Source organism: Colius striatus, chromosome 4 (genome assembly GCF_028858725.1).
Source record: "Colius striatus isolate bColStr4 chromosome 4, bColStr4.1.hap1, whole genome shotgun sequence".
NCBI lineage: Eukaryota > Metazoa > Chordata > Aves > Coliiformes > Coliidae > Colius > Colius striatus.
The window spans coordinates 6,047,232-6,068,154 of NC_084762.1; the positions used below are offsets into that span (position 1 = coordinate 6,047,232).

At 46.4% G+C, this 20,923-nt stretch overlaps 2 protein-coding genes across 6 annotated transcripts in view; one reads left to right on the forward strand and one right to left on the reverse strand.

Annotated features, from left to right (window-relative positions):
* DTNBP1 (dystrobrevin binding protein 1) overlaps nt 1-4,099 on the forward strand; it is a 61,064-nt gene extending 56,965 nt beyond the window's left edge. The window contains exons 11-12 of one of the 3 annotated variants that reach the window (XR_009818579.1): nt 1,953-3,274; nt 4,022-4,099. Coding sequence is in view for 2 of the 3 variants with exons in the window: in XM_061994458.1 (XP_061850442.1) it covers nt 1,953-2,200 (248 nt within the window). In the remaining variant the exon portion in view is untranslated. Of the gene's footprint in view, nt 1-1,952; nt 3,277-4,021 lie in introns of those variants that run through there. The other 2 variants (XM_061994458.1, XM_061994459.1) reach the window with 2 other exon arrangements.
* JARID2 (jumonji and AT-rich interaction domain containing 2) overlaps nt 3,748-20,923 on the reverse strand; it is a 209,921-nt gene continuing 192,745 nt past the window's right edge. For all 3 annotated transcript variants that reach the window (XM_061994455.1, XM_061994456.1, XM_061994457.1), the window contains 8 exons: nt 20,761-20,831; nt 20,223-20,337; nt 16,267-16,372; nt 15,254-15,436; nt 10,912-11,042; nt 8,736-8,919; nt 6,972-7,079; nt 3,748-5,687 (listed from right to left, as the gene is read on the reverse strand). In XM_061994455.1, the coding sequence (XP_061850439.1) occupies nt 5,511-5,687; nt 6,972-7,079; nt 8,736-8,919; nt 10,912-11,042; nt 15,254-15,436; nt 16,267-16,372; nt 20,223-20,337; nt 20,761-20,831 (1,075 nt within the window). In that variant the 3' untranslated portion in view covers nt 3,748-5,510. The remainder of the gene's footprint in view (nt 5,688-6,971; nt 7,080-8,735; nt 8,920-10,911; nt 11,043-15,253; nt 15,437-16,266; nt 16,373-20,222; nt 20,338-20,760; nt 20,832-20,923) is intronic.

Sequence of the window (20,923 nt, forward strand, 5' to 3'; positions counted from 1 at the left end):
GAAAACCCAAAGTAGGTTTTCCTGGGGGAAGGGGATGATGAAGCTCTTTTAGAGGTACTTAGATTTCTTCTGAAAATACAGGTTGAAATATTGTCATAAAAGTACGTACAGGGAAGAAGCAAATGTACTTCTAAATGCTATCCTGTATTTTGGGACATGTACAAGAAAATGTTAATGTTTTCCTCCCTATGTAAAGGTGATTTGTACTTTCTGGGAACATGAAAAGCTACTAAAGGCTTTTGTGTTTCGCTGCAAACACTAAATTCAGAGGGCTGGTTTGGGATAGACATCCAATTCATCCCTTATTAAAGCTGATATCATTTAAGCATGTAAATAATTACAGAATCCGGGGCTATTTTCCCCTTGCTGGGTCTTTGGCAGGTGTTGGACTGAGAAACTTTGTGTCTTAACAACAGTGTAACTGGATTATCTAAAGAAGTTTTGAAATCACGAGGTTGTTCTTTGCCTAAAACAAAGTAAAACTTACCAGCCTTTGAAAAAAGATTATAATTTCTTTTGTGCTGTGTTACAGTATGGGGAGTTGGGCTAGATGATCTCTAAAGGTCCCTTCCAACCCCTACCATTCTATGATCCTATATATGTGTGTTTATTACAGATGTGCACACACACTGTAATACAATGTCCCAGTGCTGTAATGTTGCTGCACTGTAGGAGGTTGAATCAGCTGGCAGCAAGACTCTCTACAGTTACTCCTGTAACAGTCTTGTGAATCTTGCTGCTGTGGTTCCAGATGATTCATTTCCCTCGGAAGTAGAAGGGATTTTTGTGCTTGCTCTAAGGACCTGGCACCCTGGTATCAAGCCAAATATGCAATAGTCTTCATTCTGAGGAAAAATGAGATGGATTAAAGAGATGGGTTGGTCAGGGCAAGGTTTGTCTGACAGCTCACTGAACGCCCTGGAACACAGGTAAGTTATTTTAGTACCTGGTAAAAATGAAATATTAGCTCAGGGCACTGAAACATTTTCAAACCTGTCTTGATACAAACATTGCCAGCTCCACCTTTCAGGAGAGTCAGGAAGTTGACCTGAAATGAAAACCCCTCTGTGGGTGTTGTGGAAGTCAATCTAATGCATGCTGGTGTGTACATCAGGACTACTGGCTTTAAAACCAGGTGGTTGTTGTACAGTTGTGAATGTTGTACCAGATATTTAGCAACTTATGTTTGAACTGGAGCTCTGCTGAGGGCACATTTCTCCCTGGCATCTCTGGGTCCCAGAGTAGCTGGAACAATGTCAGGGATGGGGCTACTTGCTGGCCACGTGTAGGTCTGGAATTTAAGGTTGCAGCTAGTTAGGGCAAGAGATGAGCCCGAGCAACGCTGTTGAGCACAACAGGTTTCTGCTGCCTCCAGATGCTGTTAGGACTGTTTTCTTGTTGAATTCTTTCATGCTGTGGGCAAGAATTCATTTTGCTTCTGCATGTTGAATTTTAGCTGAAGCTAGAGATTGCTATTATTGCCCGTTTTCTAGGTTTTGGAGCTCTTCTAAACCTTCACTCGGGTCCAGTTGTGTCATTCTGTTGGACAGAGTTTGGCTAGAGCATTTTCAGCACATGCTGAAGCCTGGATGGGCTTTGCCTGAGGCAGAGTTAGGAGAGGATGAAGTGGTCTGGGCTAAGAGGCAAACTGGACATCGCAGAATCCCACAATGGTGGGGGTTGGAAGGGACCTCTAGAGATCATCCAGGCCAACCCCTTGCTAAAGCAGAGTCAGGCCCCAATACTCCTGTGATCTTCCCTTACCTGGACTCCAGCGTTGGCAGTACTGGAAGGACTGAGACATACACTCCCTCGGAAGCAGATCAGAACCAGGGTGTTTGTTTAACAGCAGCAGCAAACCAGCCTGAAGGCACCTCGTTAACCAACACCCAGACCTCACCTGGCTGAGCCACAGCTTGAGTGTCATTTCATGTCCTTTTTCCACCTCCCAGGGCCCGACTCCAACCCGTACGTGAGCGAGATCAGCCTCCAGGTGCCGAGCCAGGCGGAGCTGAGGCAGAAGCTGTCCTCCCTGTCCTCCACCTGCACGGATTCCGCCAGCCAGGACGCCAGCGAAGGGGAGTCTCCGGTGGTTCAGTCCGACGAGGAGGAAGTGCAAGTGGACACTGCTCTGGCTGCTGTCACTGAAAGAAAGGGCGCTTCGGATGTTAGTGATGAAAGTGACTCTCAAACTCTTTGAATCTTAGAACCCATATCCTTTAAAAGAATGACTTGTGAATGAATGAACACGTGAATGAAGAGCTTGCCTGTGTAACCGTTCGCTAACCAAGCGTTAACAGCCAGATCTTTTTACTTAGTCCTACTGCCTTTTTACAGAGTTGCCAGTCATGTGGAGGTTGGTTTTTAAAACAAGCAAACAAGCAAAATGCCTAAAGCACACACACTTTAAACAGCAGTCTTGGGGCTCAGGGGAGCAGTGAAACTGTTGTATATACTATGTATAAGAGAATTATTAAGGGGAAAGAAAGAGCCGAGTAACTTTGACCACTAACCTTGAAATGGCTGATTGGGAAATACTTAAGGCTTGATGTGTTAATACTGAACCCAAATTGTTCCTTGCATGTTTCAGCTGCTGCAACTGAAGGTTTAGGATCCAAAGCAAAATGAAAAGTTATTTTCTACTCTTTACTGCCTACTGCCTTTGTCTACTAATGCAGCAGTGTCTACTACTCTCTCACACTTCTTATTCAGGACCAAGTTAGATATCGTAGGTGTGTAAGGAAAAAAAAAACAACCTGAAAGGAGGAGAGGTGCATATTGAAATGTTACACTCCTCGGGGAGCAGATCTCTTGGCACTGTACAAACATACTCCTCTTTCAAGAGAAAATAAAAGTCTTTCTATCCCAACCCTGTCTTTTACTTGATTACCCGAGTGTTCTACTCGTGGCAGCGAACAGAGGAGACTAATTCAGCAATCAGGCAAAAAATGGTTATTTATACCAAGCACCAGTGTCATTGACTTTTTCCTGGTACCATCTGTTTGGCTGCACTGCTGCAAGCCAGCAATTTAAAGGAAATCAACCTGAAAGAATTAGCAGTCGAGTACATTTTATAGACCTTCAAATCTGCAGTCACCTTGCTGCCACTTTTCTTCTGCAGTATTTTTTCTCTCTAAAATTGAGGTCTGTACCTGTCTAACTCCTGTTTCTTGTCAAGTCTCACCCTCTGTTCGCAGGGATCTGCTCGCCTTTGAGGAGGCTCCTGGGCTCCTGCTCTTCATGCGTGGAGGGAAGGAATGTCCTCAGGAACAGCGTAAGTAAAAGGACGAGCTGTGACGTAGATCCCTGACAGAGCAGCTAAGGGTTGGGAACGAGGCAGCTCCTGCTTTGGCTTCCTTAAGGATTTCCTTGCCTGAGCAAGTGTTTTTTCCTGATCCTTCTCTGGGAAATGAAAGCTGGAAGCTTGCTACCTGCAATTAAATAGGAAATACTTAATGAGGCACGTGCTGAAAGCACTTCTTCTTGAAGGAGCTTGCTTTGGTACTCACTCACTTTCCAGAAGACAGACAAAAATGTCCAAAAAAGTTTTGTTTTTTTATTAAACCTCGTAGTACAAACCTGGAAAGTAAACAAAAAACTGGCAATAAACAACATGGAGTCTTTCCTTACAAGGAAAGAGAGCAGAGCAGCGCTAATAAATTAAATGTCAAACTGTAAGCCACAGTCAGAAGTTTACTGTCAGAGGGAAAAAGTACACAGCAAGGCCATAAAAACCAGACAACCACATTTGAAAACACTTGACTCTGTTTATGTTATTGTTAAATATTCCAAAACAGTTCAGTCTTCTGCAACAACAACCAACAAATTGTATTATAGGACTCTTCCTGACAGTCACCACTGGCAAGCTCAGTGCAATATGGGTAGCTACGGTTATCGTTGAATTCAATTACGAAACAAAACAGTTTGTGAAAACATTTTCCCTTTTTTATTCCACACATACTGTACACACAACCAGAAAAGGGCAACAGCTACTCCATTATTATTTTTTGTTGTTGTTCAGTGATGTAAGCAGCACTTATAAATGTTACAAGAAAAACCCTGTAAGCATCCACTCCAACCGATGAAGAAAGTGAAACGTAAGGCTTTTCTTCATCTTGTCTCTTTGCCATCCCTCCCCCCACCCCAAGAAAAGGCTCAAGTATTTAAAAAAATTTACAGGCATATGTACAAAAGGTGTGATTTTTTTTTTTGTTTCTTTTTTGTTTTGTTTTGTTACAAGGTGAAGAGAAAAAAAAAAACCACAATAGACAAGGTGAAAGCAAATGCATTTTCTTCACATTCAAAAGAAAAGAAGGCAGACCTGCTAGTGGCTCTAAAAAAGGTGATGGAGAGAGAGAATGGAACAAAAAACTCAAACACAACAACTCATTAATGCTCGACTGTGTAAAGGTGGGAAGAACAGCAGTGGAATGGGAATGGAATGTTAGGAAAGATTGCACGTCTATGACAAAAGAAGCACTTATGGCTTCAATCACTTCTCTCTTTTTTTTTGTTGTTTTTTTTTCTTCTTCTTTTTTTTGTTGGTTTTTTTTCTTTCAAGGATGCTATTGAAGGGTTCTTGATAAAGTAGCCAACAGCACCAAAAAATAACAGAATGGATTTCCTAATGAAATCAGGCACAGTTTTCCCTCAGGTGACTCCTCAAGGCAGGCAAGTCTCTTTTTTTTTCTCCTCCTTTTTTTTTTTTGTCTTTTTTTGACTTTTTTTTTGTATTTATCATTTTCCCCCCCTCCCCCCTTCAAAACAGATGCATAGTGATGTGCTGGTAAAAAGAGAACATACTCCAAATCTCCTCCTTTTTGCCTACAGTTAGGAAACGCGAGTCCATCTTCAGCTGCCACAACCTCCCCAAAGAAAGCGTGTGTAGTCTCCAATTTAAAAAAATTACAAAACTCATCTTTGCCTCGGTGTCAGAATAAAAGACAGCCCCAAAGTAAAGCGATTTCTTTCAAGTTTCGTTGTTGTCTCCTATCCCTTATTTTTTTTTTCCTCTCTATAGAAAAAAATCTGCTCCCGTGACTGGAGAACAAATTAGAAAACACATCCAACTTTAACCTCTTCCAAAAAAACTAAAGTTGGGTTCAAAGCCTTTTGGTTGGTTTGTTTTCTTCACAGTTACCCAAAAAGGCTCTTTGTTTGTTTGTCGGTTGGTGGGTGTGGGGTTATTTCTGTTTTCCTTTCAGCCAGAGGGGACGGTACAAATCGATCATCAGCCCCTTTTAAAACAGTGACCATACGGCAGTTTAAAAAAATCAGACTGCTGTATCTATCTATCCTAAAGTACAAAACCCAAAAAATAATAATAATAATAATAATAATTCAACAGTTTAATGCTAAAACAAAATTAGTTCTCTAAAACCAGAAGAAAATCTTCTTTAGAGCTAGTGCAAAGACAGCTTGTATTCTACAGCAAGTACTCCAAACTATGGTATAATAATTACAAAAAATATATATAAATTGACAAAATGAGAGTGTTGGCATCTTCAGGATTAACTTGAAGCACTTTTGGATGAACTGGAGGATGAAAGCCTAGATGATGGCACGTCCACTGTCGCTCTCTTACGAGGTCCTCTTTTTGGTGTAGGCTTGCTGATACAGTTCTCAATGCTGCCATTTTTACCAGATACTTTTCCACAGATTTGATTGACTAGACTGATTATTTGTTCCTGTGCAAAGGAGTAGGGGAAAAACAAGACACAAGTTAGCATCTGCTCTTTCTCCACTCGCTTCTGACATAGACGTAGGTGCTGTGGTTTTGACTGAAGTCGCCTAACTGGAGGTGGAAGGAGGAAAGCTGCATCTGTGCAAACTGTGCAGAAGCTTGGCTCATATACTGCTCATTCACAACCACCAGTTCTGTAAAAAGGACACTGTGGTGGTCCAAATACTGCCCTTGCCGAAGCTTCCCTCCCTCCAACCTTAAAAACAGTAACCAGCACAACTACAAGTGTCTGAGCTCTGGCCACCAAGCAAGAACAATGCAGCTGGGCTGCAACGCTGCTGCACGAGGTAAGAAAATGTCTTCAGACACAGCTGAAATCCCACTGCTGAACACAGGTCATTAGAAATAACACCAATTTAAATCCACAGTAACAGTGCTTCTAACTTAGAGTCATAGAATGGTTTGGGTCAGAAGGGACCGTAAAGGTCATATATCAAATATATCCATTCCTGACTCTTTGGCACTTATCACATAACAAAGGCAATTTTACTGTCTGGGCTTTGTAGGCTGTACTTGTTTATACCTCCCAGTACCTGCCACCAGAACAGAGTCTACAATTACCAATGAACAGAGCTGTGAGGGTGTGATGTTCCTCAGGCTTCACTGCGACCTTTGGGCTTCCTCTCTACTGCCTCTGTCTGTGCCTACATCAGAGCCAGCGCTGAGGCCCATCTCAAAAAGCTGCTGGTGCTGCTCTCCAAGAATTGGGCTTGGAATTTCTCCCACTGCTTTGCTACCCACAGTTGGGCCTCACAGGGCAATGATTGCCCCCACCCCAACTCTCTGTTCCCCATCCTCATGCAGGGAGGAGGAACGGAGCTGACTGGACAGGTCAGGAGGCATGAGGCGACCGTGCCGCCGTGTGCCATCAGCCCTGACCCCGGCACAGTCCTGGAGCCCCAACTGGAGTCCTGTGACAATCCATCAGCCAGCACTGCACGCCTCTTCTACACCTGCTCTCCAAGTTTGCCTTAAAGAAGGTTGAGGCAGGACTGGAGAAAGCCAGCATGAACTTTCAGAAGTTATCCCAAAGCAGGGAAGCCACCCTAAATTAACCAGTCAAAGCATCAAGTGGCTCCTCTGTTCTCCAACGCATATTCACACAGTTTATGCTTCAAGTTTCATCTTTACAATCCTCTTGCCCTCGATTTCTTTTTCTAATGAAGTGCCATCTCCCCAGGCTCTCACTCCCAAAGCCCAGCAGCCCCCCCTGAGCTGCGTCACTCACCTCATCGTAGCGGTACATCATCTTCAGTCCCCGACACGACTTCTGCTTCTCCACATGCCGCAGGGCACACTCCAAGCAGAAGACAACGTTTTCATTCTCCTGTACAACCTAGGTAAAAACACAGAGGGAAAGGGCAGTGAGCTCCAAACTGTAGCCCTTTACGCACACTGTATGGAACTATTGTCTGAATTACAAGTTAGCAGAAGTGTAGAAGGAGGCAGAGATGAGAGGCACGAGGTGATTGTGCAACAACGAGAAGAAGAAAGTAAACAAGCCCATGTTTAGAGTGCTACTGTTGGCAAATACATCTCATTTTAAACAAGCCAAGCAAACACCATACCCCAACAGTAATGAAGGCCAGAGGCATAAATCCTAATGGGTATCTCCTGAAAGCTGCCAGTTCCTGTTACTTTGCTGGGATAATAAAATCAGCAGCTTAGCCCCAGGACCCCTCAGCCACTGCCTCAGCATTCAGCAGAGGTCACATTTGCTCAGCTGGCAACCCACCAGCCCAATGCATTCCACTTGGAATCCGACAACCACGTTGACCTTCTGTCCCTTCCCACTGCTAAGAGTAACAGAGAATTCCTTCCCTTGATTACACTTGCTCCAGAGCAAACCAACCAGAATTAAGACATTTCAGTTGGTTGGTCTTTAAAATAAACTCATGTTAAAGTTACTTCAAAACAAGTGTTGCTTAAACAGTGCTCTGAGGACATCTCTAAACTCAGGATTCCATCCTAGGGAGAGAAACAGCTCCATCTGATCATGTAACAGTTGTGTTTCCATCAAGAACCTAACATCTGTAACAAACCCCCGAGGGATGACAGAAAGGAGGGCTGAATATGGACTCCCATGTACTGTGCTATGCCTATTTAAGTATCTGATCTGGGAACTAAGTGGTACATAAGGCTGCGGGAGGGAGCTTTTGCTGTTTTTAATGGAAATGCTGTATTTCTGGGTGTTCTGCCCACAGCTAAAAGCCTGAAAGTGTCACCACAGTGGTGGTTAGCACTCCTTCAAAGGCCAGTAGGCAGCAGCTTCCAAAAAGAGAAGGCTGTGGGTGTGACTTCTAATCTTCAGCAGAGAGGCTGGCAAACAGCATGTGAGCTGACAGGGCACCCTGCAGGGAAGGTGTCGCAGCAGGGGCTGTGGCTGCACGCCTGAGGCTCGCGGTGTGCCCCTGAGCTGCCACCTCTGAACTGCCCTCTGTGACTTACTGCTGCTGGCAACCTGCAAGTATCTCTGCTACCCCTCACAGGGCAATGCACATGCACTCAGCTGAGTCATTTATCCCTTCCTTACAGGGGAAGGGAAGTTGGCTGATTGCTGCCTGAGGAGATACATGTCCTGACACAGTTGGTGCCTCTGTGTCTTGCCTGGGGTGCATGAGATGAGTCTCTAGTCCTGTGCATTTAAAAGGTGCATGCCAAGAGGACTGAGTGGCACATTTTTGTGTTGTCTCAAGCGACAGGACAAGGGGTAATGGACATAAGCTGGAACATCAAAAGTTCCACTTCAACATAAGGTAAAACAGCATTGGTGCTGAGGTGAGGGAGCCCTGGCCCAGGCTGCCCAGGGAGGGTGTGGAGGCTCCTTCTCGGGAGGTTTCCAAACCCACCTGGACACGTTCCTGTGTGACCTGATCGAGGGGAACCTGCTTTAGCTCTGGAGGTCCCTTCCAACCCACCACTGGGATTCTGTGCTCACAGTCTCTTACAGCAGAGGACGGTGCCCTGAGGGCAGCCAGGGCTTTTTACTCACCATGGAAAGGTAGCAGAGGTGCTGACAGATCTGACACCTCCTCTCCGACGTCTCCAGCTGCAACCACTTCCGAGGCTTCTTCTTGCCGTCGGCGCCGGCGCTGCTGCTGTCGTGGCTGCCGTAGCGCGCCGAGGAGTGCAGCCCCGCCTCGTACAGCTGCCGCCGCTGCCTCAGCTCCGTGTCCCTGCCAAAACACGGGCCGCAGTCAGACACCCGCGTCGCCCACCGCAACGCCACCAGCAATCACCCTTCTACCGCCATCCTCGCTGCCACCTGAGCTGCGCGGCCAAGCCCCGAGTGCCGCTGCCCGGAGCGCCACCCGAGCGCTGCCCGACCGCGAGGGCTGGCTCGGCTTTGAACCGCGAGCACGGTATCAAGGCAGTGGTTCTCAAACTGCTCCAAGGGAACTGAGGACTGCCGAGGGCTTCCCGCGGGTCGATGGGTGCTCGGGACCATGCGGAGAGTCGGGAGGTGTGGCTAACATGACTGTCATTCCTGAAGTTGCCCAAAGCCACCTTGAGGAGAAGGAGCAGTTGCTGTCGGGAGTAACAAAGCCACCTTCCTCAGGAGGCAGTGATGAGCCAAGGACCTGCCGCCACAGGGTGCTTCAGGCAGGAAAGGGGGAGCAGGGCAAGTGATTGTGCCAAAAGACGAGGATCTTGCTGTACGCTCGGGGGCAAAAAGAAGGAGATGTCATTTCAGGCTAAAGACTGAGCCCTGCAGCCGCCCTGCCCGCGCCGGCGCTGTGCCGAACCACTCAGCAGCAGGAGGGTGCGTCGGGTTGGAGCCGAGCGGCAGGCAGCAAGTGTGGAGTGGGCTGAGCAGATGGAAGGGGAGAACATAAGAGCTCACCACCAGGCACAGCTGAGGAGGGGTGGGGAGCCAAGCTAAGCAAACGGCACGGGCAAACTGAGCAACCAAGGCAGACCAGGAGAGGAGGCAGCAGAAGACATGGAACAAACAAGCAAAACAAAACAAAGGACCAGAAAGACATGGTACAGTGTTCCACTCTGCTTGGCCTTTTCAGGTTTTGTTGTTTGGGATTTTGTTTTACATCAAGCAGCCACGAGAAGGACTGATATCCTCCAGACAATTCCAACCTAAGCACGAGAACAAGTTTGAGAACCACTCTGAGAGAGGTCGAGGTGATGGTCTAACAGCAAGCACCAACATTCCTGTTTCACCTTTCGCAGGCTTTTCCTCTTCAAGGGAAAAAACAAACCCAAAACAAAAACCAAAGGCACTTGGAAGTGATGGCTCCCACAAGAGAACCAGCTGCAGGTAAAGCAGTCGGCACACCTCTTTGCATTTCTTTCTCAACACTAAAAACAACACAAAGGCTGTTTGCCCCTTCAACATGTCACTGGGAACTTTCCAAATGAACATGCTAGTTAGTTAAATACAGTTTGTAGATTCCATTCATCAAAACTTTCTTGACATCTCGAGTATCAGTTGTCACAAACTTGAAAGATAGGTAGCAACTACATGGTAGGGAACAAAAGAGAAGATCATTACACAGGAAGCCAGGCAACATCATATTTTCTTTTCTTTTACCTATCTTAAGAGAATCCCTGAACATGCTTCCTCACTACTGGAGTGAAAAAGGAGTGTGAGGGCTTCATTTCTTTCAGACAGTCACAATTTAAGGCAAGATGCTTTAGCACCTCTGCTCACTTACTCTGTGGTGTAAATCAAGACAACTTTCTGTAGACCAAGGACCTCCTACAACTGCAGAACCACCATCTTGATGCTGGAGATGAGGGTTCCTGGTACAAAACCCCACCACAGGCACGGATTGACAGTGCCTACCGATGCCAGGAGGTTGATAAGCTGGAGAAAGGCATTTAACCGCGTGGCACCAGGAAATCCTGACTCTCAGCACCAAGAATCAACAACATAACAACCCGAGGGAAACCATAGTTTAGTTCTATTTGATGGTGCCCAAAGTAGGGAATGGTTAGAGTAAGGCATCCCCAACCATGGGCACTCTGCCATCGGATCCAGCCAAGGGAACTGCTCCTTCCACAGCTGCCTGTCTTCAGCTACCTCGGCTGGGCTTTTGCTTGGTTCAGGAGGTGAAAGACATGCGTCTGAAACGGTTACTTACGGCATCCCCCTCTGCTGCCGAGTCTGCCAATGAAAACAAAAGGGGTCCACCAGGCCCCCAAGTCATTACCTGAGCTCCCCAAGAAGTGATGATATCGTACTCAGAGTCGGCCCATTCTCCTTTTTTGCTTCTGCCGTTGCAATCTGATAAAGCAACTTCTCCATGGAAAAGGGCTTGGCTATGCGGCGCCTCTTCATTTCCTGCGACACAACACACACACCACAGGCCTTGAGCAAAGTGGGGAACAAGTCAGCAAGAACCAGCTCAATGTAGCAAAGGGCAGCCCATTAAAACAACCAAAAGGAAAAGCTTCCTATAGTCCAAATCAAAGTGTTTCTGTTCCCCGTTTGTCTCGATCACTGCCTTCACACCAAAAGAAATGCTGATTATACATCAGTCCTCTCAGTGGGGAACCATGTGCCCAAATGCTTTGCTGAACTGGGTCTTCCCACTGAAAGGGCCAAGAAAGAAGACTTTCTGCATGTGCTTTAGGTGAACACCACCACAGAACAGAACTCAAACACCAAAACCAAACGCAACACCAACTGAGGGGCTGTGGTGGCTCGAACCCATTTGGTAATTCCTATGTAGACCCACTCTGCAGTTGGGAAAAGTCTGGAGTTTTCCCAGTGTCTGAAGAGGTCTGTTTTGTTTCCTACTGACTGACTTAACACTGAAGCACAATGTGAAGGTGTCAGTTTGGCTAGAGATGACCCCACCAAACACCTGCTCAGCACAAACAAAGCCAGAGAGTCATCTTTAATCATCATCTTGCTATGTCGGTCAAACTGGGACTATTCTTTTCAAGTTAACATTTACTGAACTTCATCTACCATCTTCTCCCTCAGAATCATGTAACACTTCATAGCTTTAACTGTTCCTGTCATTGCCATTAATATCCTCAGTGCAGAGGACTAGTTTTGCTGTTCCTTTCCCAGGTCATTTATGGATACGTTGAACTGTATGGGTCTCTGCGAACTCCTGAGGAGCACAGAGACCTCCCTCCATGATACAGAGGGGTGTTCCCATCCTCCACTTCTCTTTGAATCAGTTCATGTGCATGAACTTTCCCTCTCAACCCATGGCAGGTTAATTTAAGAGCCTTGCCAGGTGCCTTCCAGGAACACTCACAAACTCTATCCACCTGATCTCCTTTGCCCAAACACCCTTTCAAAAGTTTCAAGGGGGCCATCACCTTGCTGCCAAAGCCACGTTGATTTCCCTGCTCTGGTTCTTTTCCACATTTCTTTTTCCTTCTGGCCTTTAGGAAGTTGCTCTTTGAAATCCCTTCTTGGTCTGCATTTGTGTGTATTTACACATGTCTTTCTACAGGGATCGTTCCATTTGCGTTTTCATCTTCTGGACCCAAAAGGCATTTTTGGTCCCATTTCAGACAGACGCCTTTCTCCTGGTGTTTTGCCGTGCCAGGTTAACTGGAGGTTTGCCTTCTGATTTAGTTTCTTTTTGCTAGGCAACGTGCACATGTCCTGAGGCTCTAATACAGCATCTTTAAACAATTCCTCTGCTGCAAACACTCAAACCCCTTCCTTCTGCAGCCTCAATTTAACAAGCTTCCTTGCTTTTTGGCAAGGCTGGCTTTTGAAATGAAACACCACAGTAATGGGGATTTTGCTTGCTTTTTACAGTTCTCTCGAGGTTCTTCATCTCTTCTCATCATCACAACACAGCTCCTTCGTCATGTTGTTTTGACCTGGGCTCCACCGTTGCTGGGAAAGGAGAGGGCGGTTTCTTCTCCTCGGGCGGATTTTCTGACGAGCCATTTCGCTTCTGGCACGACACCCCAACACAAGCAAGGCCCTAGTTGTGGGGAGGCCACCAGCATTTCCTGTCATCATCCTAAGCCCCATCCTTGGAACATTCTCTCCCCTCCCTCGGTGTGACCCAGGCTGTGGCAGGTGCTGAGGCCCTGAACACACACGGGCCGTGTGTGGGTAAGGCTGATGCCTTCCCCTCAGAGACCTTCGCCCTGGTACTGTGGGCAGGACTAGGAGCACATCAAGGGCACTTCTGCAGTGCCTCTTCCCGTCTGGTTTCTTCTGAAAGCAGCCTTGTCTGCTCAGGCCAAGGCAGCTCTGACAGGAGCTAAGGAGTGGTGATTGTGCGGTGTTTTAAGGGCACATTCCTCACCCAAACTAAAACTCGGCGTAAAGTCCAGCGTGTTGGCTGCAGGCTGGAGCACAGGGCTAAAACTGTGCTTGTCCTGTCTGGGATGGGAAGATCAGTGCACAGAGATTCTGTGGCTGGTAGCAGAGTGAAACCTGGCTTATCTGACCACGAGCTGCCTTCTGTGTGCAGCAGTGCTGCTCAGCTGCATGACTAAACTCCACCTTTCCTATGTACTACTTCTTCTTATGTTACAGTACCAGCTGAGTCTCTTCTTTCCACCAAGTTTCTGGTAGGCCCTATACCCCCCTAAAGCCCTCCTTCAAAACCAGACATTCCTGCTCCTTTCCAAACCTCGACACCAGTGCATTCATTTCCTCCAACACACTGTCTTCACGTCTCCTAAGTGAGTTTTACTGACTTTGCTTATTCAAGGACATGGAGTTACCCTCTTGCCATTCTGAACACAGACTCTTCCACTACACCTGTAAACCTTCTCCTCATCCTTAGTTTCAATGTTTAAGAGCTCTTAAGGGTGTTGTTTAAAAGCCAGTAACCTGGTAGGGTTTAGATGAGACCTGTCTGTCCTTTTACACGGGCTTTACACACGCTCTTGTGTTCCTACAGTTATCCCAGCTCCTAACCAACTCAAACCAATGCCATTTCAGATGCAGAATTTCATTGGTCCATATATTAAAGGAGATTGAGCAGTCAATTCCATACAGAAATGAAACAACATTGTTTAGCCTTACAAACAGAGTCGCTATAAAAAAATATCAGGTCACAATATCACAGAGTGAAAACAAAGTGAATGTATCAAACAAGTGAAAACCTGTCAATATTGCTGCGGAGAAGGGAGAGACAGGCAGGAAGACAGAGACAGGTAACAGGCAGGAAGGTACAGTTGTCTGTCAGAGAGTTCACCAAGTTCAAAAGGGGAATCTTGCTCATTACACAAACATCACCTCTGAAAAGCCCAATCCTGGTCAGCCTTTGATAATGGCAAAGTGCCCTGGACAAGTGAAGGAACCCAAGGTAGGTGATTACACATTGGAGTTTGCCAGGATTTTCAGTCAGCTTACATTTACCCAGGGCAAAAGCTCTTAAAAATTAGCACAAAGAAACTGTTCTTTGGAATTTGAGGCACCAAGAAGAGCTTTTTAATTGCTGCATAGTGATTTCTGTCTCTTACAGGAGTGGCATTCCCATAATATTAAACAAGTGTTCGTAGAGCAATAAATACAGCACAAGGAGTTCACACCAATATGTACCTTCAGATAAAAAAGGTTAGCTCAGGATTCTCATTCCTTACCTACACACATTTACAATTCCTACCTTCCCCCAAAAGAAATCTGTAATAAAAGAACCTTTTATTTCAAACTAAGCTGACATACAGTTATAGTATAACCAGGCTGGAAGAGTTCCATTAACCCCAAGGAACCAACGCCTAACTGTGGACATCCTACATTTAATTACCTACCAACCACTTGGTATGAAGCTGTAAATGATAATTTAACTAGTGGCTTAGGTATAAAACCCTCCCAAAATAGCATCTGCAACCTGTAGTGTACCGAGGAGGCTGAAAGCACAGTTAGGGACATATATTCTTTATCCAAGGACACAGCCATGTAGCCATGATGACAAGTCACCTGCTTGTTTCTGCAGGCAACCTGCCTCGGTTAGTTGTGTGAAAAGGGAAGGAGGAGAAGGGGTTTTTTATTTACATCTTAGTATCAGACGGGCTGGTCAGTGAACCAGTTGATTTAACTTGAAATTGCCCTGGTCAACAGCTTTTCCTGAATGAGAGACAGACAAGCAATGGAGCTGTGAGTATTAACTGACTCTGCCTATCATAGAAGCTAAGCAGCACAGTTATCCAGAGATCTGCACCTGAGATTCTAATGGTTCTAGAAAACATCACTTAAACCCACAGAAGTAAGCAGAATGCAATCTATTATCATTAGCTCTGAAAGGACTTCTGACAACCTTCCTCACAAACCGGTCTGCAGGCGTAACAGTCTTCTCAACGTCTCAAGCATACACAAGGTTTTAGCTGTCAATTATTGACTCAGTTGCTTTTCTGAACACACTGCATCATCTCATGCCTTGCACAACTTTTCCCTTTGTTTTTAGTATTTGATAGTCCACAAAAGCAGACGTGGCTGCCACTAGTCTTGCGTGCTATCAATCCTGGAATGGCTGGCTTGCTGGCATTTTAGGTAGGCAGGGCCGTGAATCCATCCATCCATCCATCATCCATCCATTTTAACTCCTTCTCTCAACTTACCTTGGCTGTTTTAAAGCCCATGCTTGTCCACTGGGTGGTAGCAAAGTGCACGGTTTCGGAAACACTGTAGCCACAACACACTTTAGACACAAAGGATCCCGGAAAACACACCACAAACTGCCCGCTCTGCTGTACAGTACGGTGCACCCTGATCCCCTCCTTACACAAGACTTCTGGGGAGATCTAGAAAGACATAAAAGCAAAAAGGAAAAGGAATCAGAACTTTCTTTTCCAGTCAGTTTCCCCCTTCCTTGCTGGGTGCTGCCACATGCTACTTGTGGGGAGAAGCTTTGCTCTGCAGACAGCTCAGCTCTGTTTGCTTTTTCTCTTCCCTTCTGCATGTGCTGAACGAAGCTCAGTGTTTGGAGGGGGAATTACAGAATTGAAACCAACGATTTAAACCTTCCCTTGCCAAACAATCTCAGAAATAACCAAACAGAAAGCCTCAAAATGACATTATCAGCTACTGCAGCAAGTAAGGCAGGCCCCTTCTGTTTTCAGCCCTTCCCTTTTCCATCTAGATCTCCCTGCATTTAACATCTAGATCATTAACATCTATTTCACCCATGTTAACATCTCTGAGGAAGGAGGGTTTGGAGGGTTTTTGTTGTGGACTCCCAGATTTATACTTAAAAGGCACAAACCAGGAATTCTCACCCATGAAACAAACAAGGGAGCCAAACACTCTGCGATCCCTTGAAGCGCAAGGCTTCTCAAACCCACGATGTCAACCCTGGCAGATCAGTTGATTACAAAACACTCCCTGTGTGAGGTTAAACGCCTTATGGGCAGTGGTAACAACGGGCATCTATTGCACTCTCACACTTCTTTGTGCTTCCAATGTTTTTCACATGTGAGCCTTACTAGAAAGGCACCACGTGGGTAAATGCTGCAAGCAGAAAGTAGCCAAATTCTAACAACAGCTTCCAAAGAGACAAAACCAACGTGAATCCCCAACGAACCGGCCTTCTGCTTCTCCAATGACAACACCTTTTCTCCTGGTGTTCACCTACCATCACATTACTTTCAAGCATTTCCAGCCCTGGCGTGCCGTTGGCTTGCAGCAGGGTATGTACCACATCATCAAGTTTGTTCTCCTCCGCAGCAGGAATGCAATACCTGTTGTTTTGTCAGGGGAAAAGAGAAAGGTTTACTGGGGAGTAAATAACGGTCCAGAGCTATGCAACAACACAGAGCAGGATGTTGATTAAAAGGAAGAACTTGAACACAGGCCTTCCCACTGTGTTCTTCTCGGTAGAACACTGAGGATTCATGGGAAGCTGTAGCCTCAGTCAGATGGTGTTCACTAAATGCCAAAGGACACCGAGTCCCCAAACGTGAAATGTGAAAGCTGTACAATCAGAGGAGATCTGCAGTAGAATGATGTTCATTTTAATAGCCCCAAAAGAGCTAATTATGGGCAGAAGCCTGCATCTTGTGAGCACCAATGTATCTTCTGTTGCCTTTACCATAAATGTTTATTACCTGTGCATCAACCAAAGGACCTTCTCCTTTAGCAGCGTTTTCTGCTTGTAAACAAACCACGAAACCAGAAATCCCCTTTACTGTCAAGGTGTCAGGTGCAAGCCCTGGGATTCCCAAACCTGCCTGGAGTTGCTGCCAGGCTTTGCTTTATCTGTGACATTACTTTCTTTGCATTTGTTACGTTTAAGCAAGTAGAAAGCGTCTCCAAATGTACCATCACTTACCAGTTCACTTTAAGCAATGAGATCTCAGCCTGGAGCCCATTTGCACCAGACACACACACACACAGAGCCACTTTGGCAAGCTTGGCAACAAAAGAGGAGAATAATCTGGAAAGGCTTTGGGGGAAAGGTGCTGTTTTCCAGTCATTCACCACTGATTTCCTGAAGTGTGCTGCTGCCCTTACAGACCTTGGGAGGAGATTTGCACTAATGTGGACTCAGGTTGTTATCTCCTGCCTGATGAGCCCATAGGAGGCTGAACATCTCGTTACTGTTCACTGTCCTGATGGTGACTTTCATTTGCCTTTGTTGCTCTGCAGGCTGAGCTGCAGAAGAGATGACAACACCCACTCACACTGCTAACTGTAGCCACCAGAAAGGCTCTAATGAGCTGGTTGCCCATCAGCTGCCTCCCTACATACACTGGCAATGATCAGGACCTTGCTAAGAAATCCTGGGCTTACAGAGAAGTGGAAGAACTTCATCTTGACAGGGATCAGGTCCCAACAGCAATTTTAAACGCAGGCTGTGTATCAAATGCTGAGCAGTACCTGTGCTACCAGAGAACAGCTCCACCTGCATAGCTTATTACTCTAGTTACACTGTAATGGCAAATGTTAAATGCTGATGAAAATACTTTAAATTCAAACCCAGAACATGGCTGACCCCACTCTTCAGAGTCAGAAAACAGAGCTGGACAGACAGAAGATTCGAGCACGCACCCTCTCCCAGGACAGGCCCCAGGAAGGATGCTGTGAGGAGAGGCAGCACAGAAGAGCGTGGGACCATCTGAGCACTGGCAGGACTGAGGGGAATGGAGATCCTCTGCAGCACATGCTGCAGCTGCACTCATTTGCAATTCCTGATGTACCCATAAAAATGGGAAGCAAGGAGCCAACAGAGACTTCTGAGTGTCTTGGGCAGAACATGATTTTCTTCTCTTTTAATGGGCACTGAGGATCCCTCCAGAATAAAAAGGTTAGGTCACTGACCTCTGCCCTGCATGACAATGGAGTTCTCCCTCCTTTGCTCTTCAGGAGGTAAAACCTGAGAGATGAGACAGTGACCTGAGCACCACTGATTTCAGTAGCGCAGGGATTCCCCTCCTTGGAAAAGATGATTTCTGGATGCTGGGTAGACTTTGCAAGCCAGAGGAGAGGTTTGGTATCCCTGAGGCAGCCACTGGAGGCAATGCCATCAGGGCTACTCCAGATCCTGCGCCAGACCTGCGGTTATTAAATTCCTCTTCTCAATAAAGTTGAGTATTTTATTGCAATATTAAAAGTTGAAATGAATTAATAATGAATACCAGCCTGACATTTCAGCCCGCTGAAGAGTAGCTTTTACAGACAAAGGAGTTTTGCTCCTGCTTACTGTCAATGTTTCAGCGTGGCAATCATCACAAACACTCCTGAAGCCACACGCTTTCATGTGTAAGCCAGCCCATCAAGAAAAAGCAAATGACTTCTTTCATTGTACTCTTCTTGGCTTGGAAAAACACACAGAGTATCCTTTCCTGAAACTCTGGCTGTATGCAAGCCTGTTCAGTCCCAAAGGCACCTGTTTTGACACGTTCAGTATGAAGAGCACTCTCAAAACTTAATTAGGAGGTTCTAGAAAACCTTCTGCTTGGAATTTGCTGTCATTCAAGACCAGATGAACGTTGCAGAGAGAAACAGACTCTCCTAAGGCTGAGGACAATGTAGCTTGCTGAACAATTTGTCCTGGTAGCATATTATTACAAAAGATTCCCAATTCACAGATGAGACTGAGGAGCCAAGACACGTCCAGGACAGAGAGTGACAAACTCCCAGGTCTGTCACATCATCCAGCATTTACTTTTACTCCTTGGTATGGTCACATACAGAACATTTCTGTATATTCAGAGGGAGGAGCTCCTGCTTTAATGGTTTCCTGCAAGATTTCAAATCCTTTTTTCTGGGCCCACGTGCTTTCCCAGTGACAGTTGGGTTAGCACCTCTGGCAGCAGCAGCAGCTCAGAAACTAGGAGTTAAAGGCAATGGCCGAAGTACACGCTTTGCAACTGAGTGAGGATCAGCTGACACTGTCACTGCCACCATGGGGACTTCTGGATGCAAAGGGGACCCTGCTGGCCCTTCTCCTGTCACACCAAAGAGCCAAAGGCTCTGAAGTTCAGAGTTGAAGAGAGGAACTGCTGAAAGGGAACCAGCTTCTCCCCTTTGCAGGGGGGCACCACTGAAACAACTTTTCCTCTCCATTTATTGCATTTTCCCTGGTGGAGAAACACAGTCATATTGCTTATCCATTGTTCTCACTGATGAGAGTGAGATTGGGTACTAATGCCAATATCAGAAGCACATGCTTCACCTAATCCCTCCCTCAGCTGTTGTACTTCCACTGCCATCTAACTCATCATTATCCACAGCAACATCTATGCAGTGAATCCAGGAAGGATTCACCATGTTCAAAATCATTTATAAGCCAAGTGTTAAGTCTATTTGCATGATGTGTCTAAAAAATATGAAATGGAGATGGCAACTAACTGGTGATGTCCACACTGGGGCACCTGAATGATGTGTGGCATCATATTGAAAGTTAGCGTCACAGGACCCCAGAATGGTGGGGGTTGGAAGGGCCCTCCAAAGCTCATCCAGCCCAAGCCCTGCTAAAGCAGGTTCCTCTCGAGCAGGGGGCACAGGAACATGTCCAGGTGGGTTTGGAAACCTCCAGAGAAAGGAGCCTCCACACTCTCCCTGGGCAGCCTGGGCCAGGGCTCCCTCGCCTCAGCACCAAAGGAGTTTCTCCTTGTGTTTAAGTGGAACTTTTTGTGTCCCAGCTTGTGCCTGTTACCCCTTGTCCTGTCACTGGCCACCACAAAGGAAGCAGTGCCTACTTAGTGACAGCCTGGATTCAATCACTGCACAGGTGGCACTACAGAACCAGCTTGCCAAGCATCTCTGTGCCAGCCTGAGGAAAGCCTACCTTGACTGTCACTTGGCTTCCACATCATGAAAACTTTCCACAGGTTAAACCCTATGTCAAGCAAAATTGCCAGATGTCTCAGAAGAGATTAAAGGGAAGATTGATGTGAAAAGATAGATCAAATGAAACTTTTCCTCCTGGTGAGGCTGTTACATTTCCCCATTCAACCTCTAACCACATATGCTGGACCTTCTAGCTGAAATTCATTCATGCAAAAGGTAGTACACAAGCTGCTGGCAACACCAGCCTCCAGGCAGCCATGGCAGGGAATGTGAGGAAAACAAAAGAGGAATACCTACCAAATGCAATCAGCACCAGTGTGTAAGTAGTCAATGTATGGAAGGTGATTTTGGTCTCGAGACCAGCATGAGGTAGAAAAGACCATGCCAATATTTAGCCAAGGAATTGTCACTCCTGAAACAAAGAGAGATTGCAAATGAGTTTTGAGTTACTGCAGTTTCTAATTAAAACACAGTTTGAGAGGGCACTGCAGCTGAAAATCATGTTCTACCCACAAGCTGACCCTTAAGTTTTAAGCTACAGAACAAGGTGTGCAAGGGAGGAAGAGGCACAGCTCCGTCCTTCACCACTCTGGCACCAAAGGAGAACACCCATGTACTGGCAACAACAGAAAGGGATACAGCAGGTACAGTTGGTTCCTCCCACGTCTCAACTAGTCATTAACTATCTGCATGCCTGCCCTGGTTCCTTTAGATACCACCTGCTACACACAACCGCCTGTCTGCTGTCAGCCGGCAAACAGGGGCCAGAAAGAAGGGTGAAGACTTTGGTGACTACCCCACCACGTTCAGAGGACATTCACAGAGACTTCCTTACCAGGCACAGCACCAAGGTGTCGCAGGATGGATCCTGTATTATTAGGAAGGACTGTGAGGTTCCACCCATGCCTGTTGGGGGAGTGACAGAGAGGCAGACACGTGTCAGTGCTCCCGCTGCCCACCTGCCCCGCCGGCCTCACCCCCCACCTCTGCTCAGCACC